The sequence below is a fragment of the Cynara cardunculus genome, assembly GCF_001531365.2.
Source record: "Cynara cardunculus var. scolymus isolate 2C chromosome LG 12, CcrdV1, whole genome shotgun sequence".
Taxonomy (NCBI): Eukaryota; Viridiplantae; Streptophyta; class Magnoliopsida; order Asterales; family Asteraceae; genus Cynara; species Cynara cardunculus.
The window spans coordinates 15,476,053-15,501,456 of record NC_037539.1 but is presented as its reverse complement, the minus strand read 5'-3'; the positions used below and the strand labels follow the sequence as shown (position 1 = coordinate 15,501,456).

At 38.0% G+C, this 25,404-nt stretch overlaps 1 protein-coding gene across 4 annotated transcripts; it reads left to right on the top strand.

Annotated features, from left to right (window-relative positions):
- Positions 1-1,877: 1,877 nt before the first annotated feature.
- Positions 1,878-16,650, top strand: LOC112522516 (splicing factor U2af large subunit B-like). Of its 4 annotated transcripts, none has more exons than XM_025131693.1 (18): positions 1,878-2,096; positions 4,708-4,868; positions 5,518-5,619; positions 6,243-6,304; positions 6,899-6,969; positions 7,151-7,195; positions 7,288-7,347; positions 8,424-8,484; positions 8,598-8,710; positions 9,059-9,174; positions 9,441-9,539; positions 9,681-9,756; positions 10,216-10,304; positions 11,197-11,263; positions 11,349-11,432; positions 11,527-11,608; positions 11,761-11,828; positions 16,331-16,650. In XM_025131693.1, the coding sequence occupies exons 1-18, from the start codon at positions 2,007-2,009 to the stop codon at positions 16,466-16,468; spliced, it is 1,584 nt and encodes a 527-aa protein (XP_024987461.1). In that variant the 5' UTR covers positions 1,878-2,006; the 3' UTR covers positions 16,469-16,650. The 4 variants fall into 4 exon arrangements, with proteins under 4 accessions (XP_024987461.1, XP_024987462.1, XP_024987460.1 ...); XM_025131694.1 differs by having other exon boundaries at positions 8,595-8,710; positions 11,200-11,263; XM_025131692.1 differs by having other exon boundaries at positions 8,595-8,710.
- Positions 16,651-25,404: the final 8,754 nt, after the last annotated feature.

Below are 25,404 nucleotides of genomic sequence, written 5' to 3'. Positions count from 1 at the left end.
GAATTTTAGAGTCGAAACCATCCCCATTTGCTGCCATTCTTGGGCATGCAACCGGTTTTGGGGGAGGTGTGCGACTCGAGGTTTTAATTGTTCTTGGGAGGGGTGTTAAACCCACCCAAAATCTTCAAATTCCAACAGATGGCGGCTGCCATCATTTGCCTTGGAAAGACATTAAATGATGCGATTATTAGAATTTTTGGATATATTCATTAAGGCTAATGTTTAAGTATCCGCTACATTGGTGTTAGTATCTGGCGGATTGCTTTGAAATCAGTTTTACCCAACTTAAGTTTTGGAGGTTTAGAAGTTCTTATTAAGTATTGGTCGCTCTGTCAGGAAGTCCGAGTAGGTGATAGCAAGCCTCCTAAGGAAACAATTGATTCTCGCCAAACTGTGAGTTTCACGGCCCCTTTTTACCAATTTTCTTGTTTTGGGGTGAAAAACATGATTAATGAATATTTGATGGATTTATTCGATATATGAATTTTGTTATGAGCATTTAAATGTATACACTGTTGATATGTTGAGACTGAAAGTCCCCGTTTATTTCCACTACTATTAATTCATTTTGAACCCATGATTCTTGTGGATGACGCTATTTGGTTGTTATACCCACCCTTTTTATTATCAAGTAGGGGTGCACTTGGTCATTAAATTTTGCTCTACACATGTGGGGTTTTAGTCCCACCGCTGAGGTAATCCGGCATGAGTTCTACACATGTGGGGTTTTAGTCCCACCGCTGAGGTAGTTCGTAAGTATGTTCTACACATGTGGTTCGCTACCACATCTGAGGTAGTTCGTGGGACGTTTTTAGGTTTAGTAGTGGCTCAACAATATAAATCATGTGTATGTCGTCATTTTAAAGATATGCTCATAAATTTATAACTAAGATTGCTGCATTTAAAATCATTTTGTGCATGTGAAAACCTGTGAACTCACCAACTCTTGTAGTTGACTCTGCTTTATGCCATGCTTTTCAGGTACTAAGTAAGTTATGTGGACTCTGGGAAGCATTACTTGGATCACATCGATTAAGACAGTTTTTATTGTATTTCAAATATTTTTGTAACCTTGGAATCCTGTTAAGTCGATGAACTTTTATTTTTGTTATTATTGTGAATCTTTGTTGAAAGTGTTTCTCTTAAACAACAGCCAAGACTCGCTTGTCTGTTAGCATTCCGTGTTTCCGTTTTAGTGGGGTGTGACAGATGAGCATTTTTATATATCATATTTAGTAACACACTGTCCATTTGGAACAGAAATTATGGAAACTCAGTTTAGTTTATGCGCCACTGGGAGAGCATTTGAGATGATTTTAGTATGGAATGGGATGATCTTGTTTGCAAGTCTTTTTGTTTTGATGTATAATTTTGTTTTGATATATAATTTTAGTATCGAAGAATTGGAAACTGTTTATTGCCTATTAGTTTATGGTTTGATAGAAGGCCTATGGTTCGTAAACTTTATGTGCAACATCTTATGTGAATTGTTCAAAAACTATTATATTGGAATTTGATTGTTATGTTTTTGTTTATGTTATGTTTGTTTGAATTAATATGAAATATGTAGTTACATTTACAAAGCAATTGTTTTATTCATGTGTCTACCAAACAACTATATTTCATTCAGTACTAAATCATACAGAGGGTTAAAATGGTAATTTGTTGTCATTCAGAGAACATTTACCAAACAACTATATTTCATTCAACACTTAACCATTCTCACCACTTAACCATTCTGCACAAAATCATTCAACAGCTGACACACAACCCTTATATTTGAATAATTTTTTACAATATTTTTTTTATAATTTTACATAATTATCAATTAATTTTTATGATTTATTTATCGACTGACCTATCCGCGATTGCCTCAGCAGCTTATCGAGTAGGCTAGTTTGCCATAGCCGAAATGAGGAGCAAGGTTTTCATTTCAGTTTCTCACCACTAGGATTGCTGATCTAGGGCACAAAATTATAGCGTCTGAACTTTTAATTTGAGCTACGATGTCTTCTCGGCATGATAGTCGACACACAGACGGCAGTGGAGGATCTTTACCGTACGATGAGTTCGAAGATCGAGATTTTCATTTGAAGGTTCTTACACTTAAATTTTAGTTTTTACGTTTCAATTTGGATGACTATTTTTACGATCTTAATGATGAGCTATAGAATTTTTATGATTGAATTCGTATGGTATGCGTTTAGATATGAGTATCGATTTTTCACTAATGTGAATGTGCGGGTTGACGCTTACTTTTCTAGCAAATAATCAGAACCGTAGAACGTATCGAGATGCATAAATACCCTAGCTTTCGCTTTTTTGCAGCATGTATTCTTTCCTTTCTGATAAAATGTATGCACTCTTTCAAATTTGATACATGAAAAGAAAATTGAGATGTACATTAGAACCTAAAGCAAATATCGTATCATGTTTCGTCTTCAATGAAAAATATTTGTCTGGACATTAGAAGTGAATGTAACGCTTTCCAGGAACGGAGGGACTAGTAATCAACAAAATTGAATTGCAAGTTATGCAACCCATTTTCTACTACTCTGGCCTTAGTGGGAACAGTTTATCTTGCGTAGCTTAACATATTGGATATAGTAATGATATCATTTTGATGAACTCTGATAAGTATTCATTCACCAAGTTAGCTAGCCTATATCAACCATCTAGGTCTTAGTATTCCTTGGAATAATTTCTAGGTCCTCTTTAGAGAAGAAGTGAAAAAGAGGAAGTGAGAAACAACGAAAAAAAAAAATAAAGGTAGAAACTGGCAGAGTTAAAATTTATCCTAAAGGGGAACGCTTTTATATGAATCGTAGTAGAGAAATAAGGACACAAACAAATGATGGAGTAAAAGGTTATCTGAGAGAACACTAGAAGTGAGAACAAAAGTCTCAAGTACAATCAGTCATTACAAAAAGGGGTGGATGGATGCTCTGGCTATAGGGACCAGTTGACCCTTCTGCAACTGCATATGCTGCTGCTGCTTTGTACAAAAGTTCTCTCTGTGGGGAATAAAGGCTCATTGGACTAAGCTGAAACTCTAAAAAAATGAAGCTGTGGTTCATATTAGCCTGGCAACAGGGATTTTCTACCAGTACCAGCACCTATTGGATTCATCAATTTCAATCTGCCATTATATTGCTACTCAATTAACTGATCATTCTGAAATTGATTTTTTTGGTCTCTGTCACTGAAATTTTTGATCTATCATATTTAGTTAAGCAATCTTCTTTTTAGAATTGGATCAGGAATACCTTGCCCAAGTTCATTAGAGAAGTGTGAGAAGGGAGAAAGAAGAAGAGAGGGAAAAACTGAAACAGAAATCATTCAACAGTTTTATAGTTATATTCATATCTATATACTTGCTAATCATCACACACTTTATTTAACAGGAATTTGCTACCATTACAACACAGAGCAAAGTTTATTTCCTAACTAGGCTAGAATTCACAGCTTAATATGGCTGTGCTAAAAACTTTTCAGCTAATTCATCATTAACAGAGTTTGTTTCTCCCCAGGGCTTATACCCTTGATAGCCTATGAGACCCTTTGACTAAATGTCTTTCTAAAGGGTTTTGTAATGGTAATATGTGAAACCTTTTATATTTTCTTAGCAAGCTGAGTAACAGTGTCTTAATGTTCCACTTAGAACTTTCAAAACTGTGGCATTACTACAGAATCGCACAAGGTTGTTTCATATCACTAAAAAATCTCAGTCTTCCATATTTGTAAGACTATCATTGAGGCATCTCATAGATGACGAGTAATGTATCACCAATTGTCACCTTTTAGTAATAGTTTCAGCTTGTTTTATATGATCATGTCGCAGTGGAACTCAAGTAAACTTCTTTAATATCGGTAGTCAGAGATGTGTTCCATTATGGAATATGTATTGTTTGTTATGGGGATAGTATGGTGGTTTCAATGTTGGTTGAAGAAAGAGATTTTATACATATCATCAGGAGTAGAAAAGCTTTTTGCTGCAACCAAACATGACCTGTTTCTTTACTCTTAGAAGGTAAGATCACTAGATGTGAGGTAGGCATTGACCATTTAAGTGAAGAAGCAAACCCACCTCATCAAAAGAATAACCAACTTTTGTTTGAAGTATATAATATGTATTGTACGTCAAAACTCACACACACTACTCACCTTTGGTGAGGTTTGAACTTGACCTACAGGGAGTTTGGGCTCTAACGGTAACCTGGATATCTCTGGGACAACTTTTTGTTAATTGGCTTGTGAGGTTTCCTTACATTTAACAAGTTAAGATCAATAGAGTGGAAGATGTGTTACACTGTGTAATGCTGGAGTTCACTTGAGCAGATAGTGAAGGCAAAGGATGTCGATAGATTCATATAATCATGTATAAGATTCTGAATTGAGTCATAGTGCAATCACATACACATTCAGCTCAAGAATAATCGGTGATGCTCAGCATCATTTAGAATGCATCTCAGAGCATCTTGGAATTGCTTATTGGTTAATGACCCTTTAATATGAACAGCTGTGCTATGCCCCTTTCATAAGATTTATCTTGGTATAGTAATTTTTCCATTGCTTTTATTCTCTCTTTTTCCACCCTGAAGTAGTCTCCTTGAGACAGCTATACCCTGTGTTTTTCAGTTTTCATGAAACCTTTTATCTAGTTGAAACACCAAATTGTTGAATCCTGATTTATGTTTACGTTTGCAGCACAACAGTCGTGGAGATAATGAAAGGTTAAGGACCACAGATCCCGATAGGGGAAAGGACAGAGACCGACGCCACAGGGACTACTCGGAGAGAAGTGGCAGGGATGAGAGAGGAAGGGGGAGAAATGACGATAATGGCCGTGGAAATCGTGATTATAGCAGGTCAAGATGGGGATGTTTTTATTCTCATTGCTTTCCTTCTCTATTTTAATTAGACCTTAACATCTGGGTGCACAGAATGTGACGTGTCAGCAAAAAGATGTCTTTAATGTTCTCTATTTTAAAGTTTATTTACAATTTCAATAAAGCTCACATGCTTTATATTATTCAAGTTACCCATTTTGAACTATTCATGCTCCTAATATCTTTTGCTGCAAGCATTGACCAAATTGGCACAATTTCTCGTTAACTAAAATACATATGCTTGCTTCTTATAGTTCTTATGTTCGTTCTCATATATTATCATTTTTCTACAGCCAACTAAAGTAACTAGAGAAACCTGTGGGATCAGTAAGCTTGTTTGTATGTTGATGGATTGTAGTGGGTGACTGGTTGTGTACAATTAATTTATGTTGGCGGTGCATTGCAACCGACTTTTTTCCTTTTTCTGTTTTTCCTGACCTAATTTTCTACATGGCAAGCCTTGTTGATCCTCCACCCCCAAAAAAAGAAAGAAAAAAAGAGCAGTCACACAAAAAGAATGGAACCACAAACAATATTTATATCACATTAAATAGAGTGCTGCATTACATCCAACTCTGCTTTATGCAAGCATGCCACCTATTGAACATATGGTCACTCATTTCTGCAGGCGCCATGATTATGATCGAGATAGAGAGAGACATCATAGACACAGATCACGGTCTGCATCACCTGATAGATCCAGGGACACATCAAGATCTCGCTCAAAAAGGTCTCTGATAGATTGACTCAAGCATATGCTATTTCATTTTAGGGGTTGAACTTTTGTGTTCTGCATAGTCGATATATATATCTGGGTTCTAAGAGTCTTCATCGATCACAATTCATTTTACAATACAGAAGTGTACACCACATATGGCCCTTATAGCAGAGGAAATGTTTTTCTAAGCAATTGTTTGCTTTAGGTTAATTAGTTTCAGAAATGCTGCCTTCGTTAGTAGGTACACACATTGCATGATTTATCAAGAGGGCGTTGTTGCTCCTTTTTAAAATATTTGAGGATATTTGTGGCTGTGGTTCACTGGTTCTCTTCCCTTGTTGCAAAACACTCTGTTTTATCCCTCAAGGCATATTGGTATGCTCCATAATGTTTTTATGAAGAAGCTACATTTAACAAGGGATGCTTTCTCTGGACCCTTTATGCATTGTAGTTTACCCAAACTCTATTGATTCTTATTTCTCACATCTTTATATTGTTCGTCACAATAGGTTTTTCTAACGAGCAAAAAACCAGTAGTAAATGTTTGACTTATTTTTTGCTGGTGTTAAAAAAATTCAACTATGTGAAATTCTTGCTTCTACCTTTTCTGTCACACTTGTATATTTTCTTTACAGCAAGAGGACAAGCGGTTTTGACATGGCACCACCTACTGCTGCAACTTTGCCTGGTGCAGCTGGTTAGTTTTTTCTTTGCTGCTACTTATTCTTGCATCTTTTTTATGCATATGTCATATCCATATTACAGAGAATATAAAATACTTGTGATGTATCTTAGTAGTACTTGTTATGCATTGCAAAATTTTCATTATCATTTTGTTTATTACCAACACTGAGGACAATTGTTGTGTTGTTGGCTGTTGTGTGTGGTTTTTGTATGTGTTAATGTGTCTGATATGGGTAAGAAGGCAATGTTGGGCCACATGTCCCACTGCGCTACCCACGGGCGTCACTACTGTAGATTTTATGTTCAACGAGGAACCAATGCTCCAATAAGCTGGATCTTTTCACCTTCAGACGGCAACTGTTGTTATTTGGTAGACTTGCAATTGTACCCAGCATCTGCAGTGAGGAAATTATTTCTAATATTAGTACTCAATCATATGTAAATCTAGGTACGAAGTAGGTTATCTTTTTGCCCTTACAATTTTTGGTGCAGTACAAATAAATACAAGCTTCTAGGTGTGTTGCTTAAAAGAATCTAGGCGCAACACATTTGTTCTCACTGACTTTGTCTACGCATGTTTGCTTATTTCCCTTTGTTAATTATGCAGGGCAATTTTCAGATGTTCCTCAATCAATGCCGGGAATGTTGCAAAATATGTTTCCTTTTGGTACAACACAGGTCGCTCTTCTTGTCTTTCTGTCTCCTGTGTTCATTCTTTTGGTTACCAGAGTCCTCAATAGGGCACTTCATGTGAAACCAGTTATTGCAAGCCACCCATCAGGGTTTTTTTGTCTCATTCCTTATATTATATGGTTTCTATTAGTTTGATTATTTACAAGTGTTATGTTCTCTTAATCAGTTGGGAGCTCTTCCCTTGATGCCAGCTCAAGCAATGACACAACAGGTATCTATATGGTGCTCAGTTGGTTTACTGTTCATTTAAGTATATTTTTCCACCATTGTGTTGCTGGTGATGATCTTTCTTTATCTATATAGGCTACAAGGCATGCACGACGAGTTTACGTTGGTGGTCTGCCCCCATTGGCTAACGAACAGGTCTACATGTGAACTATATTGGAATTTTACACAAATTCCTCATTATCTTGTTTCACACGAAGCATCAAACAGACATTTGTCGACAAATTAATTGTGACGAGCATTAACAAATGGATATTCCTTTCAACTTGGTTTCTATGTATCTTGTCATCTTGATATGCTTATTTGTCTTTGAAACATGCCTTTTTGTCTTTCTTTTTAAAATTTGATCTGTTGTACAAACTGATTCCCAAAAGTAGTATGGTAAAAATGTACAGGCAGGTGCTCTACAGTCGAGAGTTCATAGCTGGTGCTTAGTAAAAATCATGCATGGATCGGATCAACATTTTGAGTTGCCAAGAAATGTATAGTTTAGAGGCTTTTCCAGGTTGCACAGGAAGACTGTTGTCATAGTGGATGGAGTATTAGTTATTGTAGCTTGTTTTGACCTGAGGCCTAAAAGAGAAGATAGGGCGTTGCCAAAACTGACAACTTGAACTTGGCCTTAAATAGACACATAATGGGCTCAACCATTTTTTGGGCGATTACACCTGAACAATGGAAGTTATTCAGGATTAAAGATTTCAATGGGAAGTTTTCCTCAAGATCAGCTGTTAGGTGTTTTACCTTAAAAATGCTTGTGCTATTAGTGCAAGTTTATGACCCAATATGGACATCATGGGTCTGGTCCATCCTGTATGTTTATTACTAAAAAGTGTTTCCAGAGTTCATGGAAAAAATTGTAAGCTGTCTTAGTATATAGACTGTAAAAGCTGATATACATTCCTGAGGTAAAAACCTGAATATAGCTTGTCTTTCAATTTGCTTTTTGTTAGGCTTAACGTAAAAGGATGTTTGTTCATGTGTGATGCTGGTGTCTAGCTTTTGGTTAAATTTCTTATAAGATGTGACATCGGCATCATTATGTACATCCTTCATCTTACCAGTGGTCAATGCTATGGCCATATTCTTATACATCCTTCATATTTAGATAGCACCAAGAGATGGGATTCAAATTGATTGGTACATGGCATGTTCGCTGTAAATTTGGCAATCAAATATTAGCAGCTTTAAACTCTTTTCTATGTTCTGAGCAGACAATAGCAGCTTTCTTTAGCCATATTATGACAGCAATAGGTGGAAATTCTGCTGGGCCAGGTTAGTTTAACTCTTCGACTTTTTGCATACTACGGACATATACATCCAGCTATTTCTCACTTTTCAGTTGCCTATCATCAAAACTCATACATGATTGTATATTTTATTAGCAGGCGATGCGGTGGTCAATGTGTACATAAATCATGAAAAGAAGTTTGCGTTCGTGGAGATGAGGACGGTTGAAGAAGCAAGTAATGCAATGGCACTGGACGGGATCATTTTTGAGGCATGCAATCATCCTCGACCCCTTCTCATTTTCTTATGTTGCGTATAATTGGTTATGTGCTACATGTGGTATTCTGCTCTTCATCTGCAATTGCGGTTCCAGATCAATATGCTTCTACAACAGTTTTCCTTTACTGTTTGGCTGATGAAGATGGGTTGACTCATGGTTGCATGATAATGAATTACTAGATTAAACCGATTTTGTTATCCCCTTTCTAGATTATTGCTACATGTCCTTGTCAAAGTATGATTGCCATCTACAAGTATCGTTTGTGCTTTTTTGTGTCTTGGCCATGTTAGCAGCTACAGTATTACCTTCTATGACATGCTCTTTTCTTGTTTTATCTAGGGTGTATCTGTGAGAGTTCGAAGACCTACGGACTACAATCCTTCATTAGCTGCAGTTCTTGGTCCTAGCCAACCAAATCCAAATCTTAATTTAGCTGCTGCTGGGCTTGCTCCTGGGTAAGTGGGGTTTTGTACAATATATGGTTCGGTGATGGCTTATTGCATATCTAAGTTAAGTCATTGTAGGCAGAGCGCATTAAACATTGTTAAGGTTGTAAGTGGACTTCCTGTCCTTTGTCATGGAGCCATGTTTTGCTATTCCTTTTAGCATAGATAGCACGACTTTCCATTTGGTCCCCAATATTTTTGTTATGTTCTGGTTGGTTATCTATCTTTTAAGCATTATTGTGATGATGACTTTGCTATCTTTAACCTGTTCCCAGCGGCATCGGTGGAGCTGAAGGACCTGACCGTGTATTTGTTGGAGGACTGCCATATTACTTTACGGAAGTACAGATAAGAGAGTTGCTAGAATCATTTGGGTATGTCCTCCGTTTGTGATAGTTTATTTTAGACTTATCAGCGATCATCTGCCATACTTATTTTTGTTACCCTTTATATTGTGGTGACATTTACATTTATTACACGTACAATGGTCTGACACACGTCATTTAATGATTCAGACCTCTGCGTGGATTTGACCTTGTTAAGGACAGAGACACAGGAAACTCCAAAGGATATGGCTTCTGTGTCTATGAGGTAAATGCTATTGATAATGGTTCTTTTCTCTCTCAACAACTTTCACATCTAGTTATGCCTATCCCTGATCTTGGTATTTGGCATCTCCATTTCTTCGACCTCATTATATATTGAAAAGAAAAAACGTTTTTAGTTTTTAGTTTTGAGTTTTTCTGTCTACAATGGCCCCTTAGTGGTGCTTCATTATTTAAATTTAAAATTAATTGTTATGATTTCCTTCACTTAGTAGGTGAGGAATCATTCGTTGGGGTATATCATATATGTTACCCGAGGCCCTAACTAGCCTGGCTTCACATATGATACCATACACATGTTGAAGGGGAAATTTGGGAAGTGGATGCTAGGGCTATCTGAGTTCACTTATCTGCATTCTAATTCTTCGGATTTCTGTTTCTTCGGTTATTTCTCTAACTGCATTTTGTCTGTCCAAACAAAAACTAACGGGGTTCTTTTCTTCAGGATCAAGCGGTTACAGATGTTGCCTGTGCTGCATTAAATGGGTTGAAAATGGGTGATAAAACATTGACAGTCAGGCGTGCTACCATCAGGTCGGTCCTCAAACAGAGTATCTTTTACTGACAGGAAAGGAAACCATTTTATTTTGATCTTTGGGGCCCTTTTCCAAGTCAATTTATTGGTCAAAAGAATTTCATAATTTTACATGGTGCGAGTGCGAAATGTTTTTGTCCAATCTTTCTTTTTTGTATAAATAGAACTTTACTACAGGTAAGGTTAGTGTTTGGGTCAAGGATTTTTTTAATACTATTTTTTTTCTCATCCACACAACTCTATACACTTGATTTTTGATAGACATGTGAGTATCAATGGCTTTTTAATGGTTTTGTGAGCACATGCTAACCTTCGTAATGTCAGCGACCGAAGTGCACCATTTCCATGTTTTTTCTGTTCTCCATCTCTAGTCTGTATCTATTATCGTCACAACATGTTGGAAAACATGAAGCATAGTTTCATCAAGCAACATGATTTCGATTTAGTATTCTTGAAATAATCCATTAGGAGACCTTCCATGTTTCAAGCCTGATAAACAAAAATATTACACATTATTTTATGGCCTTGGAGTGATTGTGTTAGCACTGTTTTTTAAGCACATCTTCAAATTGCTTTCACACATGGATAATTTTGTACAGAATCTCTTTGTCCTTGTCAGAACACGATGATAACTCCAAACAGGGACAGCAATTCAGCCAGATGTCTTCTGACGCCTTAAATGATTCTGTTATCTGTAACCTTGCTAATCTTTGGATATCAAAAGACATCTTTCTACTGCAACAATGTTATTGTGCAAATATCCTTGAACAAGTTATCATGCATCCAACATTAATTGCTTTGATATATGGTTAATGAGTTCTGCTCTACTATATTCGGATATTATGTTTTAGTGCACATATGCCTTAGTTTATGTTGCATCCATTTGTACAGCAGCGGACAGATGAAATCAGAACAAGATACCATATTAGCTCAGGCCCAGCAGCATATAGCTATGCAGGTAAAACTCATTGTTTCCTTTGTTATTTTCACCCTGGCAAACTCCTACACGTTTAAGTTGGCTATCTTGTGTGTTGGGGATGTAGAAAATGGCCTTGCAGATTGGTGGGTTTAATCTTCCTGGAGCAGGACCTCACGAGGTTCCAACTAAAATTTTGTGCTTAACTGAGGTACTTACCGAGATTCATGCAACCACTTCCTCCCTCTTCCTTCTTTGAAATATTTGTGTATATAGCCAGTTGAATGAGCAATCTCTATTGAAAGGTGATCACTGCCAATGACCTGATGGATGATGGAGAATATGAAGAAATACTAGAGGACATGAGGGAAGAAGGAAGAAAGTTTGGTAAGCCCACTATCAAATTTCATTAGTTAGTTGTGGACTTGTGGTATTAATGTTTGATTTTTTGTTTTGCCGGATGTGTTTCATTCTTCTTTCCCAAATCATAAGTTGTTAGTGCTGCCAAATAATCTAATGTTCTTGCATATAATGGGTAGGGAATTTAACAAATGTTGTGATTCCACGTCCGAATCCAAGTGGAGATCAAGTTCAAGGTCTTGGGAAGGTATGTGTAAGATATCTCAATATTCAGGTTTATGTAATGCTTGACTAATAAATTGTGTTCCTAATTTCTACTACCATGTTTTTTTTTGGATGGGGAAAAGGGGAGGGGGTGGTGTTGACCTCACAGCTGTAACCGTTGGCTAGTTAGGCCTAACCATGTGCCTTTGCTTGGTATCAAACTTAGTTAGTCCCAACCACGTGCCTTTGCTCGGTATCAAACTTAGTTAGGCCCAACCACGTGCCTTTGCTTGGTATCATACTAGATTACAAGCTCTTTTACTTGCCATCCAAGAGAATTTTGTTTGACAACCTAGGAGAAGGGGCAGGGATGAATAGGTTGTTGGAACAAATTGTAGATTCTCAACACAACTAGCACATAAATGTGGAATTTGAAGGTGAGAGTTAGAGATATGACACTATGATTTATAGGGGTTTGAATCTCCTTGTCCTACTAATACTCAAGCAATCACGAGAGTTCGAATCCATTGAAATACTTATTATTTTTGTAGTTTTGTGTATGTGCAAAATGCAAAATTACACAACTTATACAAGTCGTAAACAAATAATAAAGTGGTAAGAGATTGTCTTATGGAGATTGTAATTTCAAAAACCCAATTGTGATGTTTTAGTGTATAATTCTTGTAATGTTGAAATTGTGATGGTGCTTGGTTGAAATAAGATTTCAAATAAAATGAAATGAAATAAGTAAAAACAAGATTGATTAGATTTATTGAATTAAGATTCAACAGGTGAATAGGATGCAATTATGTACATGGTTTTAAGAGCTGCAAAGTTGTTAAAGGCTCAAGGCGCACTTAGGCATAAAGGGGTCCTGGGGCCTAGGCGCAATGCGCAGGCCTCAAGATTGTGAGGTGCATCTTATAGAAAAGTGTATATACACCAACACACACAGTTACACACAACTGAAATATGTTGCAAGTACAGGCCTCCAATGCAGCAGCCAACAGTACTTTGCTAGAGGCAGAAGGGAGGAGGGTTTAAAACGTGTGCCTTGAGGAAGACGTTTTAAGGTTTGGGTATTTATAGAGAAAGAGGCTTGAAGTTATAAAACTGGCCAACTGGGTATTTAATATTAGGGTTTGACTTATTTCATCTATTTAAGAACTCAAAGAAAATGAGAAAACTTATTTAATATTAGGGTTTGAATAGGTATTTAATAACTCTTTATGAGGAGCACGTAGGCCCACAAGGTGCCTCAGCCAAGGCGCAAGGCCTTAGTGAGCCTCGTGAATGCGCCTAGCCTCGACTCTAAAAAGCCCAAGACCTTGAGCCTTATGAGCCTCAGAGCCTAGGTGTGCCTCAGGCGCGCTTTTAACCACTATGAAGAGCTGTCATGAATGCTGCAAAATGTTGCGACATTCTGCATTGTTACCAACATGTAAAACTTTTTTGTTCAATTATTTTCCAAGTCTATTGTTACTCGTGTTTTCCTTATCAAAATCAACATATTCCTATGCAAAATCATTTAAAGTTCAATAACGAAGTGATGTTTTATGTTATACATGGAGAGCAATACATTCCTATCTTGGCCGTATCAAAAGGAAAAACTAAGGACTTGTCATCGTGATTTTCATACTTCTTTCAACCTTTCCGGTATTAATGATGGTTGATCACTAATCGAAGTAAACATTCATACTCGTAGTTGAACAAAACAAAATATGCCTAAACATATTCATACATCAAATGCTCCTTTAAAAGACTTGGGTGCCATGTTACTAAAATAACTTGTATGAGAGATTTTGATTTGGCCATGGTGGATTAATTTCTGTTAGCTGGAATGCAAGTTAGTCACAAGCTGTAGGAACATTTGATGTTATGTTATATTTATGTGCATTGGTGATTGACCACCATTAATTGCAATTAGATTTGCTTTAATACCGGAATGATTGAACTAAGTTGGAAATTGATACATTTCATTAATCTTTATTTCTGGTCGGGACAATACTGGAATGTATTGTTCGCCATGTATACCTAAAAGCATAAGTTTATATTATTGAACTTTAATGAGTTAACATAGGAATATGTTTGAGTTTGATTAGGGAAGCATTGGGCAATCATCAATCAGGTCGGAAATAATTGAACAATAATATTTTACATGAGCGTAATAATGCAGAATGTGGCAGTATTCATGACAACTTCTATAATCATGGACATAATTACATCCCGAATATTATTCACCTATTAAACCTGAATCTGATAATAGGATCAATTTTGTGTCTACTTGCTCATTTTTTATTTGCAACCTTAAGTCAACAAAATACCGTATTACAATTTCATATTTGCGAGAATTATGCACTAAACAACATCATATAGAGTTTGTGGGACAATCTCTTACCCACTTTATTACTTGTTTATTACGCATATGATAGTGTAATTTGCACATACACAGAGCAATTCCAATAACTCGATGTAATTGTTTGAAGTGAAAAATGCATAGTTTGATAAAATGATCAAAGACGTGGATGAAGCCAATCTAATTTGTGATTTACACATTATAGGCACATGCAAATCAATTTTGAGGAATTGAAGAGCATTGAATGCTTAGGAGTTCAATAAACTTGTATGTTCAAGGAGTCATTCAAGTATTAAATCGGGTGGGTGGTATATTTACCCACCTAAAACAGAACTATGAATATGAACGTGAAAGCCTAATGGTAACTACATTAGATAGCTAACTGCTAAAAGCTAAAATGTCTGTTTCATGTGCATTGCAGACGTAGTGATCTATAATTTTCGAAGTCCCAAAAAATCTCTAAACTTGGCATGCTTTCTGTGGTCAAATTCTGATATTTGAAGTTGCATTGTAGACTTTGTTTCATGCATGAAAAAATCTAATAATGCCACAACACACTTGATAAAACTCTATGAAATGTTAGGGGATGTGTCAATCATAAAAGTTTGAGGGGTATGAAATGTAATTTAATTTTTGTAAAATATACACTTGTACCAACAATCACCCCATTTTGATTATGACAAACTTAGATGATTATTTTAAACAATATTGACAAGTTTATATTGATTAAAACTTTGTGTTCAAGCTTGTCCATTTTGACTTTGTGAGAATAGTCGAATAATTATCTTCCTCCCTAACTCCCCACTTCCTCAAATAAAAAACTTGGGGGGTAAAGAGTATAGCGATAGAGAATCCCCCCTACCCCGACAACTTGAAAGGTATTACTCCTAATTCGACAGCATAATTGTTGTAATATGCACATTTCCCACTTAGTCAACGGCCATAGGATGGCACTAACAATGGATATGTATTAGTAACATTACGATGGTATGATGGATACATTACTAGCTACCTCTCCTGCGAGCTTTTTCCTTCCTCATCTGTTGAAAGTGATAGTTCAGAATTGACTGCTAGAATAGTTCCACCAGGTGTTTAACCGGGATTGGATCAACACTTTTTTTTACCACTTTAACTTGGAAGTAAAAATCATTTGAAAACTAATTGCCAATCCCCTTAACTTTATCCCCATTTTAAAATAAAAAACATTGGGAAGGGGGATGAAAGAAAGTAAACAGATATCCAATGTTTTTGGTAAAAAACTTGATAGCATAATTGCTATAAGTTGGATATATTCACTTGATCAAAGCCAACAATGAAGAAAAAAATAGCAATAGTGCATCCAACGTGCAACACATGTTGGTATGTCAAAATTATTTTACTTGGCATAATAGGAATTCAATACATGTAGGTAAACATTCATATGGATGTGCTCACCTTTTTGACAAATGATTCAAGACTTGAGGTGTAAAACCACTTTTGGTCGATAGAAAGAACAATTTATCAACTCATCTTGGTGTCTAAAAAGATGGTTTCAACAAGAGCATATGGAAAAACTTGATATAAGAGAATTCAAATTCATTATTTAAGAAAGATCAATGCTAAAGTAATTTCTTTCTTAGCACATAAGGTTTATAATTAGAATTGAGCACCAACAATGCATGCTTATGTGCTTTTCACTTTTTCCTTTTGAAAATATGAGGTGCCAAGTGGAGTAGATTAATGTAGATCAATGTTTCTTTTGAAAACATTGATCTTTTAGCATAATTCCTCCAGTAATTGAACATGTCAAGATTAGGATAGTTTACATGGGGATTGAATGCGATAGTCAATTGTCATCCTTGTAAATAGAAAGAATACAACTGTTGTATCACCTTATCTTGTTCGCGTGGCATGACAAGCCAATTAGGTTAGAGAGGGATATCAAATCCGGATTGAAAGATAGGCATAGATAGTCTAAATTTGTTGTAGATCACAAGTTTTCTCCTCAACGCAATGTATATGTATGTATGTATGTATGTATGTATAATTCCAAAAAAGAAAAGAAACAATTAAACATGCCATGATTGGATAGTCTACAAGATGCAATGATTGTATGAATCATCCTATATTTTGCTGATTTAAATTTATTGTGAATAAAGTATTGTATGTTTGAGAGAAAAACACATGAAACTAAAAACGATTGCTTGCAGGTGTTCCTGGAGTATGCGGATACGAATGGTTGTGCTAAAGCAAAGGACTCTTTGGGGGGGCGGAAGTTTGGGGGAAATGTGGTGACGGCGGTGTATTACCCTGAAGACAAATATTTGGAGCATGACTATGGGGCTTAGACGTATGGCTTTTTCTTCATTATTTAAAAAGGTAAACTACTTGGTTAATGTTATTGACAACATAGGTTTTCATGTATGTGTAAAATCATATATATGTATTTGGAATTAGTTGTTGTTTCAATGAAAGTTTTTGCTTAATGAAATTCATAAAGCCCTGGGAAAACCAGTTAAGGCTTGGATCTGCATCAAGGCTGCTTAAGGATCAGTTATGTCTCTATATTGTGTAAAAAAAAATATCGGGCGGAATTCAGGTTTTTGATATCCCAAAATTCTCAGCTGTCCTGTCGATTAAGATTGGGTAAAGTTAACTGGTTAAGACCTTTTGAAAAGACATCTTGTGGTTGTGGTGATTGTTAAAGTGGCACGGTTATATTGATCTCTTTCATTATATACGTACACATATCAGAGATAATATAAATGTGAATTAAATAAATTTAAAGTAAATAAAAATCTGATGAATTTTAATTTAATTGGTGGGATAGGAATGCGACGTGTGATTTTTATTATTTTTGTCAGTTCTAAACTGATTATGCTATAACAAGTTTGACAATTTTTTATTGAGACCAGTTAGAACCAGTTTTTGTCCATCTTTGAATGTGTTTTGTAACATTTCGAGATTATATTTGCAATAATCATATATTTCATATATTAAGAAATATAATTTACATATTTGGTTTCAATATCTACAAAAGCTATGTTACAAAAGTAGTTACCAATTTTTTTTTCTCCATATAATTCCAATATAAAACTTGTATACATAACAAGTATTCAATTACAAAAGATGACACATCATCCCAAAAAAAAACAATCATATATTCTTCATACTTTCCCTTTCCCCTTATCATCATGCTATAATGCACATTTTAAAACACCAAAATGAAGGTTAGACCTTAAGGTCTAGTAAGAAATCTCTTTGATTGTTATTACAGGATGAAAATCACAAAAACACATTTTTAAAGCCATATTTGTATAAATAACAAGTAAACAACGTTTTATCAAAACAAACCTTTTTTGTTACATCAATAAGATGAGACATCACTCATTTATCAAGTCAAACAACCAGATAAACCTTTTTTCATGTGACACGTGAATTTATCACATCATATAGATAAAACTAAAATTTCCTCGCATCATCTTGGGTGAGATAACCCCATTTCCTCAATACTCTGGTATGGGATCGATATCTCATCGCATCACGCTGGTGCAATAAACAAATATTGGGTGAGACGACCCCATTTTCTCGCAACACACTGGTGTGAGGACCCCATCTCATCGCATCCCCTTGGTGCGATAAACCCAACTTGTCGCATTAATAGGATGCTATAAGTCAATTTGTCGTATCACAAAGATGCAACAAACACAACTTCTCACATCATAAGGATGCGATAAAAACAACTTATCGCATCAATAGGATGCAATAACCCAAGTCATTGCATCACACAGATGCGATAACTCCAAGTCATCACATCATAAGGATGCGATAAACAACTTTCAACTTGAAAACCCAATTAATAAAATAAACTCACCTATTGATGTAAAGAACCACCCAGTTCTATTTTTAACATAGTAAGATGAAAATTTATAAAATAAACTCACCTCTTTTTTATTAACTTGGATATCCAACTCGCTATGCAAGCCGACTAATCCCAGGGCGACCACCTACTTTGCAGATAGTCCGGAATCACCGCATTTGAATATCCGTTGCCACAAGGGGATTTTTATTTCTCCTTATGATCACAAGAGATGAAGATGCAGACAAACAACAAGAAGTATTAAGAACAAGGATCACAAAAACAATTTCTTTCTTTCCTTCTTTGACTGCTTCTGCTTTCTCGGCTCAAAGAATACCCACATAAAGTTTTTACCACTTTTTTACTCCATTTTCTATCCCAATGAGATAATACAATTATCTCATTATATTAATCACCACAATAATAAGGGGCGGTGGAGGTTTTTAAATTATTTAAGCATATAACCAAATTAAACCCTTCAAGTTAGTTCCCTTACTAAAAAATAACTCCGAACTTTATAACCGATAAACCCGGTTATCACATTATCTTCCCCTCAAAAAGAATTATGTCCCGAAAATTCATTCATCAAACACCTAATGCCGTCCATAGAGTGAACTACAGAGATTGGCTGAGTGAATTGACGGATGAACCTATGCCTTATATTTTCTTGAGCCATCGGATGAAGGTTGATCTTCTGAGTAGGCACCTCATTCCTCTGGGTGTATAGATATTGAAATAAGTCTTCATTATCGACAGTGTCTTTGATTGGCTTCTCCCATGGTATGGGCCTCATCATCGCATCCATTTGGTTCTTGATCTCTTGTACTCGATCAGAGGATGGTTTGGAGCTCCGAGGTCTGCTGCTGCTTGCTTCTTGCTGGCTCGCTCTGACTGGACCCTCCTGCCTTAGAGCAGGCGTAACGAGTTTGGTTCCTTGAACGGGGACCCTTGCTCTGTGAGTCTGACAGTGTGGTGGTGGCGCGGTGATTGTTACCTTGGCGGCTAGTGGTATAGCCATTGGAGGAGGAACATTCTCCGTTCTGCGTTGCTTTTTCTCTGGCTCCATGACATTCACCACTACCACCTCTTCTTCATCAATCCTCACGGGTGGAGTGGTTTCCATGAAGTATTCTGCGGGTGATGAGAGGCTAGATGATGATGAAGAGGCATAAATAGAAAGAAGCTTGTTGGCATCCTCTTCATAAGCCATCTGTCCTGCCTGAGTGGCTACTCCAGGTGCATCCGACATTGTTTCTTCTCTGTCTACCTCCTCTTGTTCGTGCATAGCCATGGATGTTTGGTGGGATGGCACAAGGGTTTCTCTTTATGAGTGGAGGCAAAGGGGGCAGCAAGAGGGGTAGCACTTGTTGCTGCAGTAGGCTGTTTCTCCCCCTCTTGATGATTTTGAGGACCAGACTGGTCTGGATCCTCATTATCGGCAAGCCTCCTCTTCTTCGACGCTTCTACACAGGTGGATGATGGCTTGGTCGGCTTACACTTAGGCTTCTGCACATTTGTGGGAGCCATAGCCTTGACCTTTGCGTCAAAGAGGTCGACGATGTCTGCAGCTGCGTTGGTGGCTTTGGTGATCTCAACATCTCCTCTAAACATGAATGCGACAAGAGAGCGGCACATGTCTATGACCACCTGCTTGGCTGTGTTGTTGAAGTCGGAGGTGAAGTCAGACTCCTTCTGAAGTAGTCGCCGCATTTCGGTCTGGGTGATGTAGTCGGCAGGAACACTTAGAGGGATGAGCGCTGTCTGATCTTGAGGAGTGGATGTGGAGGCAGCATCCCTCTGAAGTAATCGATCAAGAGCCCTTTGCAGGGTCTATGCATTGATCACCATCAATTCTTGTAGTTGTTCGAGATGAGAAGCATTTGTCAATGACTCAGCTCTCAATACTGCTATGAATGATCGAACTTCATCTAGAGCAGGTGCAGAGGTTGATGGCTGTACATGGACCATGTTGAGTTTTAGCTCATCCAAGAAGCACAACACATAGGTGGCAAGGGTTCAAGGTGTGCACCTCTTGTTCAATGACTTTTGTTGGTCGACCAACTGAGTAAGATTGGATGGATGCACTGGGAGTTGGGCTGGGAATATAGATGTGTCTATTCTGAATCCTAGGCTGCTCTGGCTCTTCCTGAACCAAAGCAGCTGCTCCCTCTCCTCCCTCATCGTCCTCATCGCTCTCTGATGAGGAAGAGCTCTCATCGTCACTCTCTTCTTTCTCTCCCTCAGAGTCCTCTGCGCCAGAACTTGAGATTTGTTCTTGTTTTTGACGCAGGGCCTCTTCTCTCTTCCTCCTCCCTCTTAGCTCTCTCTTCTTCTTCTCGCCTCTCTCTTGCTTCCCTCTCCCTCTTTCTCTTTTCCTCCTCCTCTCTCTGTATTTTGGCAGTTTTCTCTCGTTGTGCCCCTTCTGCAAGCATTAAACGCCTGTTTTGTGGTTAGGCTTCCTGCCTCTTCCTTTTCATCTCCCCCTCTCTCCCTCCTTTTGAGCTCTGTCTTCAAGCGTTAAACGCTTGTTCTGTGACTGAGCTTCCTGCCTCTTCTTCGTCACCTCTCTCTCTCTCTCTCCCTCTCTTGCTCCCTCTCGGGTAAATGTCTTTCTGCCTCTTCTCCCTCGTGGGTTATCCCTATTCTTGTCGGGGTTCGAGGCACTGATTCTAGCACCTCGTGTACTCGTCTGTATGCTCTCCTAACCTCCCTTATCTTCATGTAAGACACCAACTTCGTTGGAATCGGCCTCTCAGCAAGATAGCCATCCTTGTGCACATTGGGCTTGTACATTGAGAGCACATGCACCTTGTGCACAGGATGGCCTGTGACGTCGATATTCCGCTCCTCAATACTAGGTCTTAGAAGAAGACCTAGAAAGCGCAGGAAGAGCAGAGTGGGAAAGTCCTTTCCTTTGGAGACGTCGAGGATCTTCTTGGCGACAACGACCTTGAATTCTGTATACATAATCAAGGAGTAGTCGAGTGGAAGATCAAAGAAAATCCCGTACACAATATGCAGGATGTTCATTGAGCACATATCGAGACTGCCAATTTTTCCCGTCAGTGAGCGATTGACCAATGTGAATAGAACATTCCACATTGGTGGCATATATTGTCGACGGTACTGCGATGTGTACCAAATTTGTTGGCTATACCCCAACATCTTCAGAAAGGCGACCAAATCATCCCCGGTTGGGAGAGGTGCATATTCACTCAAACCAAGATCCGTCTTGGTAGGTAGTTGATGGACGCGGGAAAATAATGACCTTGAAATACGAACAGTAACATATTCTTTAGTGGAGGGAACGTAAAAATCACCAACAATCCCATGTTGGGAGTCGGTTATGTCATAAGACTGCCAAAATTCCTAAATGAATCGCTCATGAACGACATCATCCACATTTTTGAGGGCAGGGTTAAGAAAATGGTGGTGAAGGATGTCAACGATAGGGTGAAACTTGGAGTCAAAGCTATCCGAGATTAGGTAAAGAGAGTGATTGTTGGGTTTCAAGGGAAGAGGGATGATGTTTTGGTTGGTTCCCTCGATGGATTTGAGAGTGGTGGTATGTGTTTGGGAGTTGTTGGATTCTGAAGTAGACATTATGTAGATTTCTTGGAGAATAACGGAGAAGATGACTGGTACTGGGTTTTGGGGAAAAAGTTAGGGTTTTGAGAAGCGTTGTTTAATCAGTTCTTCTTTTAGGGTTTTTAGAACAGATTTGTGTGTGAAGAACTTACTTTCTATGAAAAAGCGATTGAAACGAACTGGAATGATGTTTCGTAGACCTTGAAGTTCGTCAATGGCGGTTGACAGTTTTTGAGAGTTCTTAGAAGGGAAAACTTAGAGAGTTAAATTTGAGAGATTTGAAAGTGTAAAGAAATTTAAAATCGGGGATAATGACTCCTTTAAATAGGGATTCCCTAAGAAGTACTCGAGTGATTATCTTCCCGAAGCATTTTCTTCACACAGCCTGTGGGGAAAAGCCACGTGGCTTGGTAGGCTGTGCGTCCCGCTTCCCTTATTTGAAAAAATTAGGGTTATAGGCGGTGAGGTTCTGTAAGTGACCGCTTAAATTAATTGAAAATATTAAATATTTAATTACGCCTTCAAATAAAAGGATAAATGTTTTTCAACAACAGTTTTGAGAAAATAAGAATGGAAGAAAATCTCTATTTGAGACAAAACACTTAGAAGAAAATTAAACAGACACATACTCTGGGTCATAGAAAAAGACAACAACCATTGTGAGACAGATGCTCTATATGATAGATACAGAGGTGCTGTACACGAGAGTTGAGTATGAGTTACAAGATGAAAACCAGAGTATGGTTATAAGATAGGATTACATACCTTAGGAGTTCACACAAAGACTCATGGTTGGGCTATACAAATATTCTCTTTCCAAATTTGGAAATTTAAGGAGACATACGCTCTGTATAGTACATACAGAGGCTCTGTATGATCGACGATCTGGTGCTCCCCCTTGAATTGGGCTGTCTGAGCTTTCTCCCCCTTGAACTATGCTTGGATCACAAAATCATAAGAAGTGTACAAGTACCTAGAACAAGGTATAAAGAGACTGTATCGTATATATAGAGCTCTATATGACAAAGAGATAAAAGATTCAAGCAAGAGGCTCTGTCTCATAGACAAACAACAAAATAACCAGATGTCAAACAGAGATATGCTCGAGAAGGATGCAGAGGCTCTGTATAGTACATACAGAGGCTCTGTCTGAGTTAATGAAAATTGAACATACCCAACTTGCTGACTAAGAAATTGAATCTCTTTTCATTAAGAGCCTTAGTGATAATGTCTGCAAGTTGATGGTTTGTATTGAAAAAGAACATTTCAATCGTACATTTCTCTATATGGTATTTGATAAAATGGTAACACACATCGATGTGCTTTGTTTTTGAGTGCTGTACTGGATTCGCTGTGATCGCAATCACGCTTTCGGAGTCACAGAGGATGGGAATCTTGTCGAACTCAATGCCGTAGTCTTTGAGTTGAGTCTTCATCCAAATTACTTGAGAACAGCAGCTTGCCGCAACTACATACTCTGCTTCCGCAGTTGAAGTAGATACGCAGTTCTGCTTCTTGGATGTCCAGTTGTTGCCAAGCAGTTGATAGCTTCCTGAAGTACTCTTTCGATCGAGTTTGTATTCTGCATGATCAGAGTCTGTATATGCGATAAGATCAAACCCAAAATGCTTAGGATACTAGAGACCCAAAAATTAAGTCCCTTTGAGATATCAAAAGATTCTTTTGACAACGGACATATGAGATTCCTTAGGATTACTTGGTACCTAGCACAGAGACAAGTAGGAAACATGATATTTGGTCGACTAGCCATGAGATACAACAGTGATCCAATCATGCCACGGTAAGTCTTGACATCCACCGGTTTTCCAGATGGATCTGTGTTAAGCTTTGTCCCCATTGCGATTGGTGTTTTCATGGTGGAAGAGTTATGAAGTTGGTACTTCTTTAATATGTTAGAGACATACTTAGCTTGGCTAATGAAGATATCGTCTTCTCTTTGGTTTACTTGCAAGCCGAGGAAGAATGTTAAATCTCCCATCATGCTCATTTCAAACTCACTCTTCATTAGAGCAGAGAACTTATCACAGTGCCTCTGGTTTGTTGAACCAAATATAATGTCGTTCACATATATCTGGACTAGAAGCATCTCACCTTTATGCCTCTTAATAAACAAAGTAGTAATGATTTTACCTTTTTCGAAACCATTTGATAAAAGAAAGGACAAAAGTCGTTCATACCAGGCTCGTGGAGCTTGTTTGAGTTCATACAAAGCTTTGTCTAAATAGTAGACGTACTCTGGGTGTGTGGAACTCTCAAACCCCAGAGGTTGTTGTACGTAGACTTCCTCCTTCAGCTTACCATTTAGGAAGGCTGACTTAACATCCCTTTGATAGACTCAGAATCCTTTATGTGCAGAGAAGGCTAGGAATAAGCATATAGCTTCTAGCCTTGCAACAGGTGCGAAGGTCTCATCATAGTCTATGCCTTCTTTCTGCCAGTAGCCTTTTGCAACGAGTTTGGCTTTGTTTCTGACTACTATACCATCCTCATCCTTCTTGTTCCTGAAAACCTACTTACAATCAATTGCAATTTTATTCTTTGGTAAAGGAACGAGAGTCTATACATTGTTTCTTTCGAACTGTTGGAGCTCCTCTTGTATGGCATCAACCCAATTAGGATCTTGTAGGGCTTTATAAACTTTCTTGGGCTCTACCATGCTTAGAAAGTTTACGAATAAACATTCATTTGCTGTGGAAGCTCTTGTCTTTACCCCACTTGAAGGTTCACCAATAATTTGATGAAGAGGATGATCTTTTGTCCACCTTGTCATTGGAGCTGGAACAGACGTTGGAGTCATTGGATCATGCTCCGCCGGTATGTGTGGCATTTGGCTCATAGAAGGTGATGAAGGCTCTACTTGCTCCCCCTCAAATGAAGGTACAGAGGAACTAGGTTCAGAGACAGAGGTATTGTTCTCTGGATCTAAGGGACTAGGATCTGATCCAAAGCTGGAGGGCTCTGGTTGTGGATTATCTTGATCACTAGAGGAAGCATAAGTGTTAGAAGGGTCAGAGATAGATGTACTTGTTGTTTGTGGCTCTTCGTGAACACATGTAGAGTCATCTCTGGCTGCACATGCAAAGATGTCATCATTGTAACAACTCTGCACTTTTGGATTTCCAGGTTAGAACCTTATTACGGGATCTTTATTTGAAAACTAAGTTTTTTAGGGTTAGCCTTATCCAGAATAGGATCCTAAAGAGGTCGTCTAAAAGACCAGAGGATAGAACAACCAGAGGCTCTGGTCTGTACTAACACAGAGGCTCTGGTCTGTACTAACACAGAGGCTCTGGTGACAGCTACAGAGGCTCTGTTGTCTTTTCACAGAGGCTCTAGTGTCTCTTCACAGAGGCTCTGGCGTCTCTTCACAGAGACTCTGGTGTCTCTTCATAGATGCTCTGGCGTCTCTTCACAGAGGCTCTGGCGTCTCTTCATAGAGGCTCTGTTGTCTCTTCACAGAGACTCTGGTGTCTCTTCACAGATGCTCTGGTTCTTCTTACAGAGGCGCTGGTCGCCATTAATTTAACTCGGGCATTGTCCCCGAGCCGTGGTATTGTGGATAGCCGCTATTGTGTTGACAGTCCCACCCAGAAAGGGGTGCACAATTACCTGTGTTTTCTAGTCTAATCATGTGGAGTTTGGACCACCGTTGAATTAGTACTTTATCGAACTGTGGGACCTAAGTAATGAACGGGCTACTTCTGGTTGTTCGAAAATCAATGGGGCAAGTTGGTCAGGTAAGGCTCAGTAGCATCTCAAGTATTTACATCGTGTTAGATTTACATTTATTAAGTGCAAAGAATTCGCATAAGTTTG